The 24,137-nt window shown below is 42.6% G+C and overlaps 1 protein-coding gene across 1 annotated transcript in view; it reads left to right on the top strand.

Annotated features, from left to right (window-relative positions):
• The window catches only part of dcbld2 (discoidin, CUB and LCCL domain containing 2), a 100,255-nt gene that overhangs the window by 5,731 nt on the left and 70,387 nt on the right, over positions 1 to 24,137 (top strand). The window contains exons 2-3 of the mRNA XM_078232888.1: positions 18,935 to 19,162; positions 23,708 to 23,845. Of these exons, the coding sequence (XP_078089014.1) occupies positions 18,935 to 19,162; positions 23,708 to 23,845 (366 nt within the window). The remainder of the gene's footprint in view (positions 1 to 18,934; positions 19,163 to 23,707; positions 23,846 to 24,137) is intronic.

Raw genomic sequence — 24,137 nt, 5'->3', positions numbered from 1 at the left:
ATTTTTAAAATTAATTCTTGGTTTGTTGGTGTCACTAGCTCGGCCATCATTTTTTGCCCATCGCTACCCTGTCCCTGTGCTGCAAGACTTGGACAAATTCAGGCTTGGGCTGATGTGTGCTGCGAATAACACTTGTCCCTAACCTCCTGATTCCCCAAAACCTGCCCCGGTAATGACCATCTACATCAAAAGGGAATCTAGCCATCTCCCTTTCACATTCAGTGGTATTACCATCACTAAATCCCTCACCGTCAACACCTTGTGGGGTGGAGCGGGGGGTTGCCATTGAACGGAAACTAAACTGGGCCAGCCACTAAAATACTTCGGCTACAAGAGCAGGTCAGAGGCTGGGAATTCTGCGGTGAGTAACTAACCTCCTGACCCTCCAAAGCCTGCCCATCATCTACAAACCATAAGTTAGGAATATGAAGGAATACTCTTCACTTGCCAAGATGAGTGGGGCTACAACGACCCTCAAGCAGCTCAACACCATTCCGGACGAAACAGCCTGCCTGATTGGCACCCCATCTACCAACCTAAACATGCATTTCTTCCAGCACCACCGCACAGTTGCCGCAATGTGTGCTGTATACAAGATGCACTGCAACAACTTACCAAGGTTGCTTAGACAGCACCTTCCAAACCCCAAATCTCTACCACCAAGAAGGACAAAGACAGCAGATGCATGGGAACACCGCCACCTGGAAGTTCCCCTCCATGCCACACACCAACCTAACTTGGAATTATATCGTCGTTCTTTCATTGTCACTGGATCAAAATCCTGGAGCGCTCTTAACAGCTCTGTGCATGAACTCACATCACATGCACTGCAGTTAGAACATAGAAAAAAATACAGCACAAACAGGCCCTTCAGCCCACATGTTGCGCCGGTCATGTCCCTACCTACCTAGGCTTACATATAGGCTTACCTATAACCCTCCATCCTATTAAGTACCATGTACTCTTCCAGAAGTCTCTTAAAAGACTCTATCGAGTTTGCCTCCACCACCACTGATGGCAGCCGATTCCACTCACCCACCACCCTCTGAGTGAAAAACTTACCCCTGACATCTCCTCTGTACCTAGTCCCCAGCACCTTAAACCTGTGTCCTCTCGTAGCAGCCATTTCAGCCCTGGGAAAAAGCCTCCGAGAATCCACCCGATCTATACCTCTCAACATCCTGTACACCTCTATCAGGTCACCTCTCATCCTTCGTCTCTCCAAGGAGAAAAGACCGAGCTCCCTCAACCTATCCTCATAAGGCATGCCAACCAATCCAGGCAACATCCTTGTAAATCTTCTCTGCACCCTTTCAATAATTTCCACATCTCTCCTGTAATGAGGCGACCAGAACTGAGCACAGTACCCCAAGTGGGGTCTGACGAGGGTCTTATATAGCTGCATCATTATCTCCCGACTCCTAAACTCAATCCCTCGATTGATGAAGGCCAGCACACCATACGCCAGTTGTTCAGGAAAGCCACACATCACACCACCTCGAGGGCAATTGGGGATGGGCAACAAATGTTGGCTTTGCCAATGACATCCAAATCACTTGAAATACTGAACAAAAATTCCTGTTGTATGAGGGGATTTAATGTCCATCGTTCAACCTTCAGATATGTGCCTAAACAAGCCATTCATGGATGACATTTGTGCTGAATGGAATAGGCTGATGGAGAAAAGTTCTTCACAAAGAGTGGAAATGTGTGAGCGACTCCGCTTGATGCCTTGTGTGGATGGACCATCAAATTGTAGAATGTTACTTGTCAGTACAATATCTAATTCAGTGGATGGAGAGGAAGATGATGTGCTGTAGAGGGCTGATTGTAAAACAGAGCACCGTAGCTGATCCAGAGTGGGATCCTTGCTATTGTGTCATAGTCAAAGTGATTCAGAATGAATTTGACCAGCTTTTACGCGGCTAACCAAAGTCGATGACAATCTTTAAAATGTTATGATTGTTGTTCAAACTATCCTTGTACAATTATTTTATTAAATACAATGCAAAACGTAGATTTAATTTAAATTACTGGTATCATTTTATTTGCACATTTCAAAATGGCGACTGCTACCACCAACACTGATGGTTTATATTTTATACTCGGTTTATAAGTCAGCCCCTGTTTTTGGAACGGTTTTTTAAATTTTCAAAGGTCAGCTTGTAGGCTGCAATCTATGGCATTAATTAATGATTGCAAATACATGAATGTGGAAGTTAGCCTAAATTTTACTCGCTGGAAGGAGGTCTATGGAGTTCTTTATTTGGCTAGCTTTTAATTCTCCTTTCTCAGCTAGGTGATTGCATTTTCACAGGCCTTCCTCAGGTTGTTAAGCGCAAGTTGTTGGGAACTACAAGCTAACTAACAGTGAAGAACTATTTAATATCGAAGTCTGGGAGAATCCACTTTGTGTATTCTGGATGGGCCCAAGCTCTTCTATAGTGTGAAATTCCATAAAATCTGATGTGGTTTTGAAAGCACAGATCATTTGCTGAAACCTACTATGAATTGAGTGGAAGAAATCTTTTGGAATGCCAAGATCTCAGTCTGCCTCATTAGATGAGATGGATAAGAAAGTATATTCAACAGAAAATGAAGTTATAACATCACCGACAGCAATGGTCGGCATAAAAACTTGCATTGAGTGCTTAGTGTACCAGTGACTTCCACTGCAAAAACTTGTATATTAGAGCACCATCAACATAACAGAACATCCCAAGACATTTCACAAGAGCATTATAAAGTACACTGGATAAAAGCAAATTACGGCGGATGCTGGAATCTGAAACCAAAAGAGAAAACGCTGGAAAATCTGAGCAGGTCTGCAGCATCTGTAAGGAGAGAAAAGTGCTGCCGTTTCGAAGCCAGATGACCCTTTATCAAGGCTTTGACAAAGGGTCACCTGGACTCGAAACATCAGCTCTTTTCTCTCCTTACAGATGCTGCCAGACCTGCTGAGATTTTCCAGCATTTCCTCTTTTGGTTTCATAGAGGATAGCGAATGTGGTCCCGTTGTTTAAGAAGGGTAGCAGGGATAACCCAGGAAATTATAGGCCGGTGAGCTTGACGTCCGTGGTAGGGAAGTTGTTGGAGAGGGTTCTTAGAGACAGGATGTATGTGCATTTAGAACGGAACAATCTCATTAGTGACAGACAGCATGGTTTTGTAAGAGGGAGGTCGTGCCTTACAAATTTGGTGGAGTTTTTTGAGGAAGTGACAAAAACGATTGATGAAGGAAGGGCCGTGGATGTCGTCTATATGGATTTCAGTAAGGCATTTGACAAAGTCCCACATGGCAGGTTGGTTAAGAAGGTTAAGACTCATGGGATACAAGGAGAAGTGGCTAGATGGGTGGAGAACTGGCTTGGCCATAGGCTTTTGCTACCAAATAAACCTGTTGGACTTTAACCTGGTGTTGTTAAACTTCTTACTGTGTTGGCCATAGGAGACAGAGGGTAGTGGTCGAAGGGTCTTTTTCCGGCTGGAGGTCTGTGGCCAGTGGTGTTCCGCAGGGCTCTGTACTGGGGCCTCTGCTATTTGTGATATATATAAACGATTTGGAAGAAGGTGTAACTGGTGTAATCAGCAAGTTTGCGGATGACACTAAGGTGGCTGGACTTGCGGATAGCGAAGAGCATTGTCGGGCAATACAGCAGGATATAGATAGGCTGGAAAATTGGGCGGAGAGGTGGCAGATGGAGTTTACTCCGGATAAATGCGAAGTGATGCATTTTGGAAGAAATAATGTAGGGAGGAGTTATACAATAAATGGCAGAGTCATCAGGAGTATAGAAACACAGAGGGACCTAGTCCACAAATCCTTGAAGGTGGCAACACAGGTGGAGAAGGTGGTGAAGAAGGCATATGGTATGCTTGCCTTTATAGGACGGGGTATAGAGTATAAAAGCTGGAGTATGATGATGCAGCTGTATAGAACGCTGGTTAGGCCACATTTGGAGTACTGCGTCCAGTTCTGGTCGCCGCACTACCAGAAGGACGTGGAGGTGTTAGAGAGAGTGCAGAGAAGGTTTACCAGGATGTTGCCTGGTATGGAGGGTCTTAGCTATGAGGAGAGATTGGGTAAACTGGGGTTGTTCTCCCTGGAAAGACGGAGAATGAGGGGAGATCTAATAGAGGTGTACAAGATTATGAAGGGGATAGATAGGGTGAACAGTGGGAAGCTTTTTCCCAGGTCGGAGGTGACGATCACGAGGGGTCATGGGCTCAAGGTGAGAGGGGCGAAGTATAACTCAGATATCAGAGGGATGTTTTTTACACAGAGGGTGGTGGGGGCCTGGAATGCGCTGCCAAGTAGGGTGGTGGAGGCAGGCACGCTGACATCGTTTAAGACTTACCTGGATAGTCGCATGAGCAGCCTGGGAATGGAGGGATACAAACGATTGGTCTAGTTGGACCAAGGAGCGGCACAGGCTTGGAGGGCCGAAGGGCCTGTTTCCTGTGCTGTACTGTTCTTTGTTCTTTGAATCCAGTACTGATTGTTGGATAAGCAGCCTGACAATTCAGAGACACTGTAGGTGTGGAGAGGTAGAGCACAGCATCAGTTTTCAACTGATGCTGTGCTTCCAGATGATATTACCATGGGCAACATATAGATGAGAAACCGACGGGCCAATTGATATATGGAAGTAGGCAAGTGCAGACCCTTCCAGCTAGACATTGGTGGAGAATGGTTTGGTCAGCTGTGTCAAAAGCTGCAGATTGGTGAAAAGGATGAGGAAGTATTGTTTACTGTACTCCAGTCACATGGGATACACTTGTGACTTTGATTAAAGCTGTTTCAGTTCAGTGGTAGGGATAGAATCCTGAATAGAGGGATGTACAAGCTTGTTGCTGGAGAGATGGGCATGGAATTAGGTGATAACACGTTCAAGGACTGGGGAGGAAATGGAAGTTGGAGATGGCGTGGCAGTTTGCATGGATAGTGGAGTCAAGGATTGTTTTTATTTAAGGTGATGACTCCAAACTTGAAGAGGACAGAGGGAGAGTCCCTAAGGAGAGTGAACCGTTCACAATATTAGCTAGCATGAGGGAAGGAAGGGAAGCTGGGCGCTAAGCAGAGCAGTGGGAATAGAGTCCCAATTCCCTATAGAATTAGGTGGGTCTTATTGAGCTGCTGAGTTGGAGAAGCACGAGATGGAGGTAGGTGGGAAAATTTTAAAAAGATGAAAGCTCGGGGCTAAGGCAAGGGTGGAACCTCATTGGAAGATGTTTTGTTAGGTGGGCTAGGAGAGGAAGGAATGTGGTGAAGGCAGCTGATTGGATGGTCTCAATCATAGCGCTAAAGGAGCCTGTGTCCTTGTGCTTGTTGAGGGTAGAAGATGCAGAGGCAAGGGGTTTAAGAAGACGGTTTACAGTCGAGAAATGAAGCCAGGGGTTTCCTTTGAATTCCGGGATGATCTAGGATTGGGGAGCAACTTGTCAACTAATACAAAAGCAAGTTATTGCAGATGTGGGAGATCTGAAATAGAAACAGAAATTGCTGGAAATTTTCCGCTTTCATAATTTGCTGAAATTCCCAGATCATTTCTATGACCAACACAACTGAACAGTCAAGCAACAGTTTGTATAACAACTCTTACGGAAATTGTCACCATTTCGCTCTTTTTCTTTTAACTATAGAGGCACTCATTTACCTTAATTCTGAAACTTAATTTGGTATTAAATGGAAAGAGGAGGCATTGCTTTGTGGAGCTTTATTAAAAGGCAGGGAAAATGCCAGGTATTCTCTTTTCATCTCCTTTGGTTGCAATGCTCCCATTTATTGCAGGCTATTTTTTAAAAAGCAAAAACATTAAAATGTAATCATGCACAGATGCCTGAGGCTTTTTGATGTTTTATTTCTTACATATTTAAATGCTCAGAACTTTATAAAACAGCTTGATGTATTTTCTCTTGCAAATCTTTCATATGAAAACACTGCTGATTTTCAAAGCAAATTCAGATACGACCTAAAAAAAGGCAAAAAGTGTTTTCCTTCAGAGACATCTACAATATATATACTTTTAAAGCAAGATTCTTTTCTAGCTTCGGGGCTTTTAGTTTGGTTGCCAGCTTAGCTTGATATATTTTTAAGCTGGTGGGGCTCATACTGCTTTGTGTGTAATTGTGTCACTGCTCAGCTAAGAGGTTGAGAGATGCATTTAATAAAGGAAAAATGACATTGATGTTTTGCAGAGCTGTCTCGTGTTATTAAAACGACAGTTTCACAGCATACTAAGGTGAAAAATCTTCATATACGTGTACAGAATGTACAGGGGGAAGAGCTGGGATCAGTGAAGGTTATGAAGTCAGGAAATGGGCTTTTGCTTTACATGTATTTGTTTTAGTGAACCAGTTTAATTCGTTTTTTTAAGTTTAGGGTTTTGCAAAGAAACTTGGATTTACATCATCCCTTGCACGGCATCAGGACACCCCAAAAAGCACTTTGCAGCTAATACAGTACATTCAATTCTCTCATAGAAATGATCTGGGAATGTGTGAATTTCAGCAAATTATGAAAACGGAAAATTTCCAGCAGTTTTGGTTTCTATGTCAGATTTCCCACATCTGCAATAACTTGCTTTTGTATTAGTTGACAAGTTGTTTGGCATGGTGGTGCGGAGAGGGGGCCGCGATTGTTAAAGCTCTCGCTTTGATTTGATTTATTATTGTCACATGTATTAGTATACAGTGAAAAGTATTGTTTCTTGTGCACTATACAGACAGAGCATACCGTACATAGAGAAGGAAAGGAGAGGGTGCAAATGTAGTGTTACAGTCATAGCTAGGGTGCAGAGAAAGATCAACTTAATGCAAGGTGGGTCTATTCAAAAGTCTGACAGCAGCAGGGAAGAAGCTGTTCTTGAGTCAGTTGCGACATGACCTCAGACTTTTTTTCCCAATGGAAGAAGGGGGCAGAGAGAATGACCGGGGTGTGTGGGATCCTTGATTCTGCTGGTTACTTTGTCAAGGCAATGGAAAATGTCGACAGAGTCAATGGATGAGAGGCTGGTTTGCGTGATGGATTGGGCTACATTCACGACTTTTTGTAGTTTCTTATGTTCATGGGCAGAGCAGGAGCCATACCAAGTTGGGATACAACCAGAAAGGATGCTTTCTATGGTTTGTGTTCTCATGTACTAGTGAGCCTTTGCTTGGCAAGAGTGCTAAAATTTATTCATTTCTTAATAATTGGAGGCCTGAAAGTGCAGTCATGGAAAGCAGGAAGGCTGAGTTTGCAACTATTGCGAATCCAACTCAAACAATACAAACGTTTTTTTGGTGAACTCTCAAATTTGAAACAGAATATAGCTGCCTGCATGTTGATCGTCCTGTGTCGAACTGATGTGTGAATCCAAACGTTCCCCAAAATCCCTCAAACCAGTGACTGGGAATTTGTAGGTAGCTTTGCTGCAAGAATTGGTTTGGACAGCCAGATTTCTTGCTGCTCACCATTGCATTGGCTGTTGGAATGCAGTTCGACAGTCTGATTCCTTGTTTATTTTTACAGCACTATATTTGGCAATAGCCCTGCTTCTGGAGACAAAGCCGCAGCATAATTGAGACACCATGGCTGTTCCTTGGGACGGAGGGCACCACCTGTTGGAACTGGTTTGGTTCCCAGTCTCCAGAAGCAGCAAAACACTGCCAGCGATTAATAGAAATGTTTCTTTTATTGTCACCAACCTCAGAGGCCGAACTGCCAGCAGCTCCAATTTGATCATGGCAGCTGCATTGCATTAATAATAATAGACTCTTGCTCTGAACATAGTCCAGCTTTTCATCAGCAGTGTCATACCCAAATTCTTAATTAGCTTGTGGTGCAGTTTGTTGGATATATTTGAACGTATGTAGAGCAAGGCGCATACGTTGCTGGGATTATTTTGTGGAAAGGTCCAGGTATCACTCACGCAACAGTAATACATCAAGTCTCGTAGATTGTTCTTATTTATTTTGCTGAAGAAAGTAAGTGGTTTTCACATGTAGATTCAAACGAACGACAGTAGATTTATTCTAGGACCTCTTGCCTATACAGAGAACAAGCTAAAAATAAAATAGCAGCCTGTGCAACATCCTAATGACATCGCCATCAAATCATGTGATTATTTCTTAAAGCAATTTGCAACCACTTAATCATATAACATCCTTCCCCTTGCCTTCTATGCTCATGACAGCAAATTACTATGATATGCATAGGATCGATAATACTCTAGACATAGTATTATGCATCATCAACCATTATACACAGTCAATAAAAAAGTCCATTGATAGGATGCTTATTCCTCTTTGGTTGTATACGATATTCTGGAAGATGGATTTGTGGAGGGAGTGGCAGAAGCAACCTGTGCAGCAATCGTCCAGCTTGTTTATGTCGAGCTTAGAGCAACAGCTGATAAAAGTGAAACGTTATTTGCTGAGCTTCTCTTTGACAGACTGCCAGTTGTAATGTTGGGGAGGGGAGAGGATGTGGTGATGTAATGACCTGCAGCCAAAACACTCATCCTGTCTTTTTTATCTCCAGATCTGAATATTCCATTGCTCTCGTAGCTGGCCTGCTATGTTTCATCCCGTCTATACCTTCACCCATACAAAACCACTGCCCTTTTCTTTGCTGTTTATCCATCACCCTCATGTTCCCTTACATTAATTAACTGTTATGCTTCCGTTACCTTGTTGTATTCAAGTCCATTAAGCCTATTCAAACCTCCAGCTGTACAACTGAGAGCCGTCCTCCAATTGTGACATCTTAAAAGATAGAACATCTGAAAGAGGAGCAGAGCCAGGCCATTCAGCCCCTCGAGCCTTCTCTGCCATTTAATAACATCATGGTTGACCTGTTTGTGTTTTGAACTCTACGTTCCCCAATAACCGTTGATTCTCTTATCTAAGAAGACTCGTTGTCTAACCCCATCTTTAAAAATATTCAATGATTCCACCTCTATTGCCTTCTGAGACAAAGGATGGGATTTTCCGGCCGTGTTCACCCCAAAACCAGAAAATCCCACCTGAGGTCAACTATCCATGGTTCACCCCTCACCCGCTATGATTACCATGGCGGGCAGAATGGGAAAATTTGCCCCAGAGAGTTTCAAAGTCGCATGTCCCTCAGAGAAACAATTTATCCTCCTATCTGTCCAAAAAGGGCAACCCCCTAATTTTAAATCAGTGTCCCTCTAGTTTTGGACTCACCACAAGTTGACATTTTTGTTTCATATCAACCTGGTCAAGACTGTTCAGGATGATGTACACTTCAATCAAGTTACTCCTCACTCTCCTAAACTCCAATGGAAACAAGCCCAGTCTGTCCAGCTTTTCCTCATTCTAGGTAGCAATCTAATAAAACTCCTCTGAACTGTCTCAAAGGCATTTACATCCTTCCTTAAATAAGAAAGGCCAAAACTGCTCACTGATATCCAAGATGTGGTTTCACCAATGTCCCATAAAACTAAAGTATAACATCCTTACTTTTATGGTTCAATTCCTCGTGTGATAAGGATAGCATTCCATTGGCCTTCTAGATTACATGCTGTACCTGCATATTAACTTTTTGTGACTTGTGCACAAAAACACTTAGATTCTTTTGCACCTTGGAATTCTGCAGTCGTTCTTCGTTTAAGTAAGGCACTGCCTTTTTATTCTTCAGTGAGCAACTTCACATTTTCCCGCATCTGCCAGATTTTTACCCACTTTGTCAATCCAGCTATATCCATTTGCAACCTCCTTGTGTATTCTTCACAACACTTTCCTATCTATCTTTGTGTCATCTGCAAATTTAGCTACCATGCCTTTGCACCCTTCATCTAAATCACCGATATAAATTGTAAAAATTAGAGCCTAAAGCGCAGACCATTGAGAGGCTCCACTCCTCACATCCTGCCAATCAGAAAAAGACCCATTTATGCGTATTCTCTGTCTTCTGTCAGCCAGCCAATCTTCTATCCATTCTAATATGTTACCCCCTAGACTGTGAGCCTTTCTTTTTTGCAATAACCTTTGCGATGGCATTTTATCAAATGCCCTTTAGAAATCCAAGTGGAGTATATCTACAGGCTTCCCTTCATCCACAGCACATGTTACTACATCAAAGAACTCCAATACATTGGTTAAACATGATTTCCCTTTCACAAAACAAAGCTAACTCTTCCCAACTACTTTGCATTTTTCTAAGTGCCCGATTGTAATCTTCTTAATGATTGGTTCTAGCATCTCTCCCACGGGGGCGGCACGGTAGCACAGTGGTTAGCACTGCTGCTTCACAGCTCCAGGGTCCCGGGTTTGATTCCCGGCTCGGGTCACTGTCTGTGTGGGGTTTGCACATTCTCCTTGTGTCTGCGTGGGTTTCCTCTGGGTGCTCCGGTTTCCTCCCACGGTCCAAAGATGTGCGGGTTAGGTTGATTGGCCAGGTTAAAAATTGCCCCTGAGAGTCCTGAGATGCGTAGGTTAGAGGGATTAGCAGGTAAATATGTGGGGGTAGGGCCTGGGTGGGACTGTGGTCGGTGCAGACTCGATGGGCCGAATGGCCTCCTTCTGCACTGTAGGGTTTCTATGATTCTATGACTGATGTCAAACTAACTGGCCTGTAGTTTCCTGTTCTCCACCTTCCCCCTTCTTGAATAGAGCAATCACATTTGTTACTTTCCAGCCTGATGGAACCTTTCCAGAATCTAACATTTTGAAAATGAACACCAACACATCTGCTACCTCATTAGCTACTTCTTTTAAGACCATAGTACGAAGTCCATTAGGACCTGGAGTCTTGTCAGCGCGCAGCTTGCTCAGTACTGCTTCCCTCATGATTGTACTTTCACAAGTTCCTCTCTCCCTTCCACTTCCTGATTTAGGAACATAGGAATTAGGAGCAAGAGTAGGCAATTCAGCCCTTCGAGCCCGCTCTGCCATTTAATATAATGGCTGATCTTATCCTGGTCTCAACTTGACTTTCCAGCTTGCTCCCTATAGCCGTTTATTCTGCTTTTAATCACAAACATATCTATTGCTTTCTTGAATCTGTTGATTGATTCTGCCTCCTGCACTTAGGGCAGTGAGTTCCACAGATTCACAGCCCTCTGAGAGAAGTAGTTTCTCCTCATCTGAGTTTTGAACCTACCTCCTCCTCAGTCCATAAAAACTGGGTAAAAGCAAATTACTGCGGATGCTGGAATCTGAAACCAAAAGAGAAAACACTGGAAAATCTCAGCAGGTCTGGCAGCATCTGTAAGGAGAGAAAAGAGCTGACGTTTCGAGTCCAGATGACCCTTTGTCAAAGCTAAAAGGCAGAGAAAGTGAGAGATATTTATACTGCAGGGTGAAGCACAACGCAAACTGGAGGAACAGCATCTCATCTTCCGGCCAGGCACTTTACAGCCTTCAGGCCTCAACATCGAATTCAACAACTTCAGATGATTTGCTCTACCCCTCCTCGACCCCTTTGTTTTCATTCTATTTTATTTAATTTTTTGCTGTTCTCTACCTTATTTTTCTGTATTGTCTTTCTTCATTTTTCTTCCCCCCGACTCTTTTCCCCCTACTTCATCCCCCTTCCCTTACCTTTTTCGCCCCCCCCTTCTCTACATTCTACCTCTGTCCCATCTCTTACCCCCCCGGCCAACATCTTCATCTGTCACAGCTTCTCTGCCATTTGGTCGTTCGCACCCTCTTCTCTTTGTGGACAGCTATTAGCAGTCTTTTCCCCTGGTTTCTGTGGCTACGACTCATCTTTCATTCCCTCGCCCTGCTGTATAAATATTTCCCACTTTCTATGCTTTTTAGCTTTGACAAAGAGTCATTTGGACTTGAAACGTCAGCTCTTTTTTCTTACAGATGCTGCCAGACCTGCTGAGATTTTCCAGCATTTTTTCTTTTCCCCTCACTCTATATCCTCTTGTTCTAGACTGTCCCACTAAGGGGAACAATCATTACTGGAATTTTTTATAACTCCTATTTGTATATTTATTTTAAAAATTGTTAATTCAATCTGCCATTAACTATTTATCTACTAGTATCTCCCCGTTGTCACTCTCTAGCGCACCAACATTCACTTTACTTCTTTTCCTTTTTAAATATCTGTAGAAACTCTTACCATGTATTTTTACATTTCTCGCTATCTTCCTCTCAAACTCTAATTTCTTTCTCCTGATTAACCTTTTTGTAATTCTCTACCCTTCTTTATATTCTAACCAATCATCTGACCTTCCACTTTTCTTTGCATTGTTATATTTTTTTCCCTTAAGTTTGATACTTTCCTTAACTCCTTGAGTTAACCACAGATGGTTGTTCCACCCCTTAGAACTTTTCTTTACAGTAGGAACATTCTGAAATATCCCCTTGAAGGTTTGCCACTGCTTGTCTATTGATCTATCCTCTAGCCTTGTATCATAGTTCAATTCAGCTAGCTCAGAATTCATGGCTGTATAGTTGCCCTTATTTAAGTTTAAAATAATAGTCTTAGACCCACTCTTCTTTCTTTCGAAATGGATGTAAAATTCAATTATCTTGTGGTCTCAATCTTGTCATCCCGATTTCCGTCATTCCATCGTTGGTAACCACACCTTCAGCTGTTAGGTCGTAAGCTCTGGAATTCCCTCCCTAAATCACTGTCTCTTCCTCTCTCTCTTCTTTCAAGCCACACCTTAATATCTAGCTTAGCTTTCATTCACCTGATGTAATGTCTATGTAGCTTCTTGTCTGATATTTTATTTGTAAAATATCTTAGGACATTTTACTATGTTAAAGACGATATAAAAATTGAATTGTTGCTGGTTTATCACTGGTCAAAAACAGAAAACAGCAAATCAGCTGTCTTTGTGCCCTGTACAATTTTTTTATTTTTCAGTTACATCATTACTTTTTCCTTTTATGTTTTTCTTTTATTCCTTTATTCCCACTGAGCAGAGTGTACTGTGGGCAGCACGGTGGCATAATAGTTAGCGATGCTGCCTCACAGTGCCAGGGATCTGGGTTCGATTCCCGGCTTGGGTCACTGTGTGGAGTTTGCACATTCTCTCTCCTCATGTCTGTGTGGGTTTCCTCCGGGTGATCTGGTTTCCTCCCACAGTCTGAAACACGTACTGGTTAGAATAATTGGCTATGCTAAATTCTCGCTCCGTGTAGCCGAACAGGTGCTGGAGTGTGGCGATGAGGGGATCTTCAAAGTAACTACATTGCAGTGTTAATGTAAGCCTACTTGTGGCACTAATAAATAAACTTTAACTTAAACAGAGTACATCCTCTGCCCAGTACTGTTTTAAAATGGCAATCAGGCTTTTGCTTCTGGTTAAACACATGTTTATCCCTTCGACTCAGACGGTTCAGGTTCGGAATTTGGGGAGGAATAAATCTATGCCTTGAGCATAATTCCAGTTGGAGGACACCCAGCAACAACATCACATTAAAGTAATCAGTATGAAATGTCTTATTAAGTATCAAAGTACCATTTAGTGATTGCACACAACCTCAAACAACTTTATGAAGGGCTTGTGATATTTTTATTAAATATATATTGTTCTTTATTAAAATGAAAGGGATAGACTGCAGCTATTGTGTTTATTGAAAGGACAACCAATCCTCAATTCATGGGGATCAGACAGATGATTCAGTTATTATTAGATGAACCAGTTCAAAACTTAAAGGTCATCTCTGTTTTGTAGTTTCTAGTTAATCACTGGCCTTTGCCTTTAAATCAGCATTTTCCCCATCAGTTATAATAATAGCAGTGCAAAGAAGCAAACAGCTCTTCATTGTCAAGTGCCGTGCTGGTCAGTTCATTATTTGGAAAAGGCATGCTTGCTCCCAGTTGAAAGGTGAATATATGAACCTTTTTTAAAAAAACAAATCCAGGCCAGCTTTCAAGTATCCCAGCAATGCAATGTCCTTCCATATTTTAAAAGAAAATATTGTCCTGGAAGATATGGTTCTAACAGATTTGATTAAATTGTTTGGACAGCAATCTTGCAAAGGACAATAAAGTAAATTGCTAAAGAGCATGGACAGTATTAATTACCGCTGGATTTACAAGATTTTCTTGAGGTTTCCGACAGCAGCATCAGGGTTTTTAGATAATCTGATTTTTCCCAATGCAAACTAGCAATGGCTGGACGGAAAGAAGTCCAATGGACATCTTGGCCAGAATTTTCCCACGGGAATCGGAGCGGGCAAGGCACGGACAATGGAAAGGTCCATTGAGTTCGGACGGGATTTTACGGTTATGGGACAAGCGAGACTATAAAATCCCACCCTTTGCTTTCTTTCCACCATCCTGGTTTTTGTAAGGTACACTAATAATGAAGTAATTAAATAATCACAGGGATTGGTCTCTGATTGTCTGTCTGCAACAGAGCCAGACATGATGTGAGGAAAACCACAATGGTAAAGGTTTCTGGGAACTAAAGGAGTCACCTATTCCTTCAAGCATGCCACAGTTACCTCATCTCGTACCTCAGATTACCCACATAAGAGATCCCAAATTATTATTTTTTGAAAGAACATTAAGAGCATTAAAAAATAGAGTGGAGGAGCCATTCAGCCCCTCAAGCCTGACTTGTTCAAATTAAGTAGCACAAGAGCCCAGGAGTCCCTCTTCTCAGGTTTTACTGAGAGATTGTCTAACTAAATATTAATTCCTGGGAAAAAGAGGGAGAGAGAATAAAAAGAGAGGCAGATAAAGGATGGAAGTGTAGAGAAAGAGAGAGCCTACTATTCAGCAAGATCATGGCTGATTTTCTACATTAGCTGCACCTCCGTGGGCTATTCCCATAAACATTGATTTCCTTAGGATCCAAAGGTCTGTTGATCTCTGTCGTAATTTTACTTAATGACTGAACACTCTCAGATCTTTGGAGAATTCTAAATGTTCCCAACCCTTTGAATGAAGACATTTCTCCTCATCTCAGTCCTAAATTGCTGAACTCTGTGATTGTGAGACTGTGACCCCTGCGTTCTCGATTCCCCCAGCCAGGGGAATCATTCTCCCAGCATCCCAAAGCCCCTGAAGAAGTGAGGTTGATGAGATCACCTCTCATTCTTCTAAACTCTAGGAAATATATGCAGAGTCTACCATCTCCAATTTCTGCTCAGAACCAATCATCTCATCCCAGGACTCATTTGTTGCACTCCCTCAAATTCAAGGATAACCTTCCTTTAGTAAAGAGACTAAATCTATCTAATTTTCATTTGAATAAATCAATACTAACTGCTTTCACCGTCTCACAAGGGAGTCTATTCCACGGATTGGTTAGTTGCTCACTGAAATATTATTTCCACAGATTAGTTTTGAATTTACCTCCTTTCAGACATGGGCCATGTCCTTTATTTCTACTGTTCAGCTCAATGTGAAATAGCTCGTCATGATCTACATTATCCAGTCCCTATAGAATCCTAAAAGCAACAATTATGTCATCTCTAAACATAATTGCTCCTTGTAATCGAGTCTTTCCATCGCCTCAATCATTCAAGTTATGCGCTCCTATATTTCTTCAGTAGCTGTACTAGTCCTTTGGTACTGTGACAACCAGAACTGTGCATGGTATTCTAAGTAAGGCTGCAATGATGGTTTATAAACTGCAAAGTTGTTTCACTATTTTGGCTCAAAATTGACCTTTGGGCAGCACGGTGACACAGTGGTTAGCACTGCTGCCTCACAGCCCCCAGGGGCCTGGGTTCAATTCCTGGCTTGTGTCACTGTTTGCTTGGGCGGAGTCTGCATGTTCTCCCCGTGTCTGCGTGGGTTTCCCACAGTCCGAAAGACGTGCTGGTTAGGCGCAGCGGCCATGTTAAATTCCCACTCAATATACCCAAACAGGCGCCGGAGTGTGGTAGGTAGGGAATTTTCACAGTAACTTCATTGCAATGTTAATGTAAGCTTATTTGTGACGCTAATAAATAAACTTTTAATACATCTCAATATTTGACTTGCTTTACTTGCTGCCACCGAACATTGTTAGAGTAGCTTCAATTTGCTGTCGGGGCACCATGGGGCGGATGTGAAGTATAAAAGAGAGTACAGGAAAAATTTATGAAAATGTTTCCAGGAATGTGGGACTTCACGTACGTGGATAGATTGGAGAAGCTGACATTGGTTTCTTTGGAGGTGAGAAGGTTGAGAGGAGATTTTGATGGCGAAATTCAAAGAGAGATCAGGTAATAGTAATTGAGAGGAGCTGTTCCTATTGGTAGAAGGGTTGAGAACTGGAAGATAATATCTGATTGGCGAAAGAAGCGAAGGTGACATGAGGAAAACCTTTGTTATGCGAGGATCTGAGTGTGGTGGAGGCAGGTTCAATCATGACTTTCAAAAGGCAGTTGGATTGTTTACGATTTACATAGATGATTTGGAGTTGGGGACCAAGTGTAGTGTATCAAAATTCACAGATGGCACTAAGATGGGTGGCAGAGCAAAGTGTGCAGAGGATGCTGAAAGTCTGCAAAGGGATATAGATAGTCTAAGTGACTGGCGATCCGCGCCTGCCTCCACGCCAGTTCCCGCTTTACCAAGGCCCAAAAATGGCTGCGATAGGGATGTCGCCTGAGACGGGTGTGACGGCCATTTAAATGCATTTAATAATCTTGCACGCCCAACTTTACCGGCACTTCCCCCTTTACCGGCACTTCCCCCTTTACCACCACGTTCGCCAATCCGGAATCAGCGCGAAACAGACATGCTCCATTTAAGTCCGATTCGGGCGCTCCATCAGTGAGGGTTAGTGCGGAGGTAAGTGCCGAGCGTCCGACGGCTCTCTGTTCGAGATCGTTGGGGGATGGGGGGGGTGGGGGGCTGTTGCTACTCTGTCTGAGATCAGTGGGGGGAAGGGGGATACACTGCTACTCTGCCTAAGATCGGTGGGAGGAAGGGGGGGGCGGGAGAGGGGGCCGCGATCGGTCTGGGTGGGGGAATAAGGGAGGGGTCAGTAATGTTGTGGGGGTGGGACAATGTGTGTTGGGGGCCAGAGGGAGGCATTATCCAGCCCGGCGGCGATGTGGCAAGGGAGCGGCATTCTATCTTTTTTTTCTGCGCATGCGCAGTTGGAGGCGCCGATCGGATCTGCAGGATTTTGGGCACGTTAAGCCCCGCCCACAGGCTTGTGCAGCACCATTCCGAATCGCTGATTTTTATTCAGGCAAAGTGTGAGTGGGGGCGCCTCAGAACGTGTCTAAAAATCGGATCTGAAACACTCCCAGTTTCAAGTAATGGCAGCACTAAGAATCAAAATGGTGAAATAGGGCCCATAGTTTTATTTTATGGCTATTTTGCCACAAAAAGGAATAGTAAACATGTTTTGGAAGGAAATGCTGAGAGGCGTGAGAGGGAGTTCTGCTGATGAAGTTGAAAACTGAATATATTTGTCTTGCTTGTAATAATAGAGCAGTGTTCCTGATTGTGGAAATGTTCCCAAAAGTTCCAGTTGGTATCAGTTTTAAACCAATTCGGATCAACTGGTTTGAATAGATTGTGGATGGTTCCATCTTGGATTTGTCTGGAGTTGCCATTCCTGAAATTTAAATAGAGAAATAGTAATCTGCTACAATCACAGAGTGGGATGAAGTATGCTATTTGCTAGTGCATTATAGGAACCTTTTTAAATCATTTCCTTTCTGAAAGGTTTCTGTCCACAGGGTTCCGTCTTTAGGAAATGTGTCAGAATTCAGTTTTTGCTCCTGTTTCCTACTCTGCTCGCCAGTATTGGCAAGTGGCTCTGATTTGAGTCTTCTAGCTGTGAACAGCAACTTCATGGAGAAATTGGGCCCAGTATGGCCTACTAGCGCTCTTGGACAATATGAAACTTGTTTGCTGATGTACTTATGCCTTTATGATGGTTTAACCTGTACTTGTATCTGTCCTTTATACTTTATGTTCAGCCAAAGCAGCTAACTAGCAGTGGCCATCGTAAAAAGTGTGCATTTATGAACTGAAAGACAAATGTTGTCACTGGACTTGTATATCTTATGGTGCCGGTGCACTGTTTTTAAAAAAAAAAGTTAAAGTTTATTTATTCATCACAAACCTTACATTAACACTGCAATGAAGTTACTGTGAAATTCCCCGAGTCGCCACAGTCCAGCGCCTAAAATTATCCATAGAACCCCTACTGTCCAGTTGGTTCATCCACCTATCCTACATATCTTTGGAAATTAAGGGGCAATTTAGCACAGCCAATTCACCTAACCTGCACATCTTTGGACTGTGGGAAGAAACTGGAGCACCCAAAGGGTGCATGCAAACCATGCAAACACGGGGAGAAGGTGCAAACTCCACACACACAGTCACTTGAGGCTGGATCCTCATCTCATGAATGAAAAAGAAATTTGCATTTTATATGGCATCTTCATGACCTTAGGATATCCCAAAGCACTTGATAGCTAATGAAGGACCTTGCAAGTGTAATCACTACTGCTTTAAAACAGTTGCCAATTTGAACACAAGAAATGTTTAACAGAGAGTAATGAGAAATGAGCATTTAATCTGCTTTTCAGTGATTTTTGCAGATGGTTAAATATTGCCCAAAGCACCTGGAGTTATGTCCTGCTGTTACTCAAACGTGGCATTATTACGTCTACCTGAGAGGGCCTCAGTTAATGCCTCATCCAAAAGCTGCACCTTCAACAGTGCAGCACTCGCTTGGGACTGAAGCCTCAGCCCACGTTCTGTACTTGAGTCTCTACAAGTGAGGTTTGAGCGGGCAAGAGTGCTGCCACTGAGCAAAGGCTGATAAATATGTTCAGAACAGTTCAAGGCTACAGAGCAGTCATTGGATTTTCTTTATGCTGCAATGCTGACCAAGAGTTCAGTGATGCTGAGGTGCCATCATGACACTCTCTCTGGTATAACTCAATTCCTAAAAAATTAAAAATATTCCTGCAAAGCATATGTCGCATTGCATGGCATTTTTTTGTAATTTGCTCATTACAGCTTTTTAAAGTATTTATTATTCTATTTCAGGTGATGGTTGTGGACATACTGTTCTTGGCCCAGAGAGTGGAACCTTTGCATCAATAAATTATCCCCAAACCTACCCCAATAACACTGTTTGTGAGTGGGAGATACGGGTGCAGCCCAGTCAGAGGATTATTTTTAAATTTGGGGACTTTGATATTGAAGGCTCTACCTCTTGTCACTTGAGTTACTTGCGACTGTATAATGGGATTGGTCCAGACCGGAGTGAAATTGGTAAGTAATTTATATTAATTGTCAGATAATATAAGAATGCCGTTCAGTATCTGGTGAATACTGAGTATGTACTGCTGCATGATTAAAAAGTCTGAACAGTTTCACTCTGGGACTAATTGAAGCGTTTTAGGAGGATAGAAGTTACTGTGAGCAAGATTATCCTTATGAATTTGAAATCTCATTAAATTTTCCAATTCTGCATCAATGGAGGAGGTAACCATTTATTAAAAGAAGGAATTAATATCATCACCAAAATAGCCAATAAAGGAGTTTGAGAATGTATTTAAGTATGTCTACAATAAGATTTCATAATTATTCCTACACTAATATTAAAAACTGTTTGTGCAAACGTGCCATACTCTTTCATATGTGTAGTATTCTTGATTTTTAGTTACGAAGAAGGCTGTGACTTCAGGGTGCAAGGTATCTTGATCTGGAGGCTGTGGCGGTCTTTATTTCTCCTCCCTGCCCCTGCATGTGCTGTGTTGGCAAGAGCACCGAGTGTGGCAGAGAAGTAGACAGAAGGCTACAACTGGGATCTTCAAAGGTCTTGGCTTAGTGGGATGATAGAGGGAATGGAACAGTAGATTGCCCAAACAGAGTGGAATGTCAGCCAAGTGTTACAAAACAATGGTTGGCCGTTATCCGACCCCCTTGAGGTGATCTCATAGCATTGTCCTAAGCATGCCTTGAGTGACTTTGCATCCAAATTGCAATACTTAGTTTGCACTCCCCAGAGTTCTCCTTGGCACAAACTGGGCAGTATAACTGATTAATTATGTCAGCCTTCAGTTTAAGAGGGAATGTTAGCACAGAAGAATAGATTCGCATACGTCCCTTCCATTTGCTCCTTTAAAATGCTTGCCTGATGGTGAAAGAATTAAATACCATGCATCCCAGGCTTTTTTTGAAAAATGTGGGAATTTCATACCGCATTCCTTCGAATTCTGAATGGTATTTATCAAGTGTGCGTTGCATGCAGGAACCTTGCCTCATCAAACTTCTTATCAACAAGCAGAGCTTCTGATTCCAGCACTGATGCTATCAGTTATGTTCAGCATTAGGGTCGAGGCAAGCAAGATCTTTTATTTATTTAAAAATTGAATAATTCATTGCAGTGCTGCTGTAAAGCAGATCAGGAATCTAAGTTGGAAAAGTGGATCAAACCATTAACTTGCTTTAACTCTTTAGATGGTGATGATGGTTATAATTCATTTGCATTTAGCTTTTTTAACTTTTTTAGCAGGGTGGCACAGTGGTTAGCACTGCTGCTTCACACTGCTAGGGACCCGGGTTCGATTCCCGGCTTGAGTCACTGTCTGTGCAGAGTCTACATGTTCTCCCCGTGTCTGCGTGGGTTTCCTCCTGGTGCTCCGGTTTCCTCCCACAGTCTGAAAGATGTGCTGGTTAGGTGCCTTGGCCATACTAAATTCTCCCTCAGTGTTCCCGAACAGGTGCCGGTGTGTGGCGGCTAGGGGATTTTCACAGTAACTTAATCGCAGTGTTAATTGCAGTGTTAAACCTACTTGTGACACCAATAAATAAACTTAGCTTTATCATCAGGATCAACCCTAGTTCAATGTGTTCTCACATTCTCCCCATGTCTGTGTGGGTTTCCTCCGGGTGCTCCGATTTCCTCCCACAGTTCGAAAGATGTGCTGGTTAGGTGCATTGTCCATGCTAAATTCTCTCTCGGTGTTACCCAGACAGGCATCGGAGAGTAGCAACTAGGGGATTTTCACATTAGCTTCATTGCAATGTTAATGTAAGCCTACTTGTGACACTAATAAACTTAAACTTAACACGTAGCATATTACAAGTACAATTTGGTTATTCCATCAGTACAATTAATTAATTAACTCACTCCTGACCTTTCAAAAGCTGTCCGTGAAGATCTAGTAATCTCCGTGGTGTGGAATTCCTCTTTCCCAATGTTAGCTTGAATTGGGCGTCAAGATATGGGGACCTCCAGGTGTCCAGCAACAGTGATGTCATTGAACAAGGGAAACAGCCAATCACATTGAATTCTCATGGATAGCAAACCAAGAAGTAAAATGCTCTGATTATCTATCACTTCTATTATATTTTACGGAGAAGTGAAATGAATGATTGGGGCATGCAGAGTAGAAGCTGAAATATCATAAACTTAAGAAAACTAAAAAAAGAATGGACCATTATCAGAATGGAAAAAAATTGATATTGCACAATCATAAACTTAGTTTTCACAGGCCGGAGCGGATCTTCAGCAACAGTTATGACTAATACACCATTAAAAAGCTAGTTATACCTCATTAACAAGATGTATCCTTATCAGAGAGATGGGGGTTGGGGAATGGATTTGATACTGCAGTGTAAAAGAGGGAGTTCAATGATTTCTGACTGCAATCTGTAGAGACTGTATAGAGAAGCACAGAATCACTTCCAAAACCTCTGGATTTCCGTGTTTAGCTACCTGTGCAGGCTGCAGAAGTTGCTGTTGGTTTCAAAGGACCAATGTGGTTAACGGGCCAATGTTTTAAGGAGATGTGCTAAGAATTTTTTGGTGCCTCTTTCACATGCTGAAATCCGGTTGAAAGTTCTCCTGGGAGCTGGCTGGCACACTTGGTCAGTCCATTCTTCTTTGACTATATACGGGAATTTGTTGCTAAATAAGGATCTGAATCCCAAATAAAACTTTGGACAGCAGAGTTAAATTGTTTGATTTTTGAGTGAAACAGTTTGAAACATCACAGAGGCATTTTTTGTTTGAAAAGTGATTTGAATCAGGACGAACAGAGTATACATAATCCTGGTCTATTTAAGTTGAGCACAGTTGTTTGTGACCCAAGTTTCTCACTTTCAAATGAATGCGAAATTCTGCTGTGTTATGGTCACTATTTCCTAGGGGATCTTTAATCTGAGATTTCCTTAAAAACACAGTTCTCAAATAATTTATTTAATTCACACAAGAGTTAATATTTTGAAATGGTCGTCAACATGAATGTTGACTGTTTCTCTCCACAGATGCTGCCAGATTATCCGAGTTTATCCAGAATTTTTTCTTTTTATGTCAGATTTCCAGCATCTGCAGTATTTTGCTTTTGTATGTATAAAGAATATAGAATCCCGACAGTGCAGAAGGAGGCCATTCAGCCCATCGGGTCAGCACCGACAGCAATCCCACCTAAGTCCTATCCCCATAACCCCATATATTTACCCTGCTAATCCCTCTAACCTACACATCCCGGGACACTAAGGGGCAATTTAGCATGGCCAATGCACCTAACCCGCACATCTTTGGACTGTGGGAGGAAACCAGAGCACCTGGAGGAAACCCACGCAGACACGGGGAGAATGTGAAAACTCCACCCAGACAGTTACCCAAGCGGGAATCGAACCCAGGTCCCTGGAGCTGTGAGGCTGCAGTGCTAACCACTGTGCCATCTTGCCGCCCTATTTTGAGTACTATTACCTCGAGTAGAAAAATGAAGTATGAGAAAAAAACGGTAATTAATTATAAAGGATGGGGCCTTTGGCTTTAGCTCCAAGTCCCGTTGGTCATGCACATTGACCTACCCAACATAAAAAAATCTAAACCTCGCATGTGCAGATCTTTCCCGGCCAGCACATGTGCTTGAGGCCTTGGGTTCATCAGGTCTTGGAAATGCCAACCACTGACGAAGGTCAGTTTTAGTTTAATTGCATGAATTTTGAGTCTATTTTCATGGCACATTTGGAGAGGTGGGGAGGTCTTCAAGGCACACCAATGTGCCGTGGCACACCTGTTGGGAACCACAGGCCTAGTGACCTCTGCTCGGAAAGTAGCTTTCAAGCAAATCCTGAATTGGAGTCTGCTCTTTAATTAAACACTCTGCCAACATTCTGTCAGGGCTCACACTTTTAGAATGGTTTCTTGGATGAGATACCTAATGGCAACTCAAAGGGATGGAGAAGTATACTGCAGCAAGAAGTAAAGTTAAAAGTAAAGTTTATTTATTAGTCACAAGTAAGGCTTACATTAACACTGCAATGAAGCTATTGTGAAATTCCCCGAGTCACCACACTCCAGCTGTTCAGGTCAATGCACTTAACCAGCACGTCTTTCAGACTGTGGGAGGAAACTGGAGCACCCAGCGGGAATTCACGCAGACACTGGGAGAATGTACGAAATCCACGCAGACACGGGGAGAACGTGCAAACTTCTCACAGACAGTGACCCAAGCCGGGAATTGAACCCGGGTCTCTGGCGCTCTGAGGCAGCAGTGCTAACCACTGTGCCACCGTGCCGCCCCAATTCCTTTAGGAGTGTAGGGTAAAAAGTTAGGACGGGATGGTTAATGACCTCCTGCATAATAGGTATTTACATGCTTTTCAATGATCCCGACGGGGAACTCTTTGGCCTGAACACCAGACTTTGATCAGTGCAAGCTAACAGCTAAGAATTTCCACGTTGGGTTTCTGATCACAATAGCGCAAACTGCCAAAACGATTGTTTTCTATCTGTTCTGTGATGCATCATGCACATAGTTTGTCTTAAAAGTTGATGAATATTTTGTTGATTTTCAGATAAATATTGTGGACTTGGAGTTCAGTGGGACAAGGTTATAGAGACAGAAAGCAATGAAGCTACTGTTCAGTTCATGAGTGGGACTCACGTCTCTGGCCGAGGGTTTCTTGTGTCATACTCTACATCAAACGAATCAGGTATTATATCACCGTCTCCTGTTTGAACAACTTCCAGGATATTCATTCACTTATTGCCAACCCAGTTCTGTGGATACTCCTATTCTCAGCTCAAATGTGATACAATCTCCAATTTGATCTCTTTCAGATAACTAAAGGGTTTTGGTTAAATTAGAACTTTAGTGAATTAGTGACTGCTAAGAATGGTGGGATTCTGAACTGCAAACCAAGAAATTTTGCTTCAGGTTGCCCACAGTGTCTTTATTTTCGCATGTTTTCAATGGGATCTGCTGGCTCTGTAGCAGAATGGGGT

Source organism: Mustelus asterias, chromosome 17 (genome assembly GCF_964213995.1).
Source record: "Mustelus asterias chromosome 17, sMusAst1.hap1.1, whole genome shotgun sequence".
Classification (NCBI taxonomy): domain Eukaryota; kingdom Metazoa; phylum Chordata; class Chondrichthyes; order Carcharhiniformes; family Triakidae; genus Mustelus; species Mustelus asterias.
This window is presented reverse-complemented; position numbering and strand designations above follow the sequence as displayed.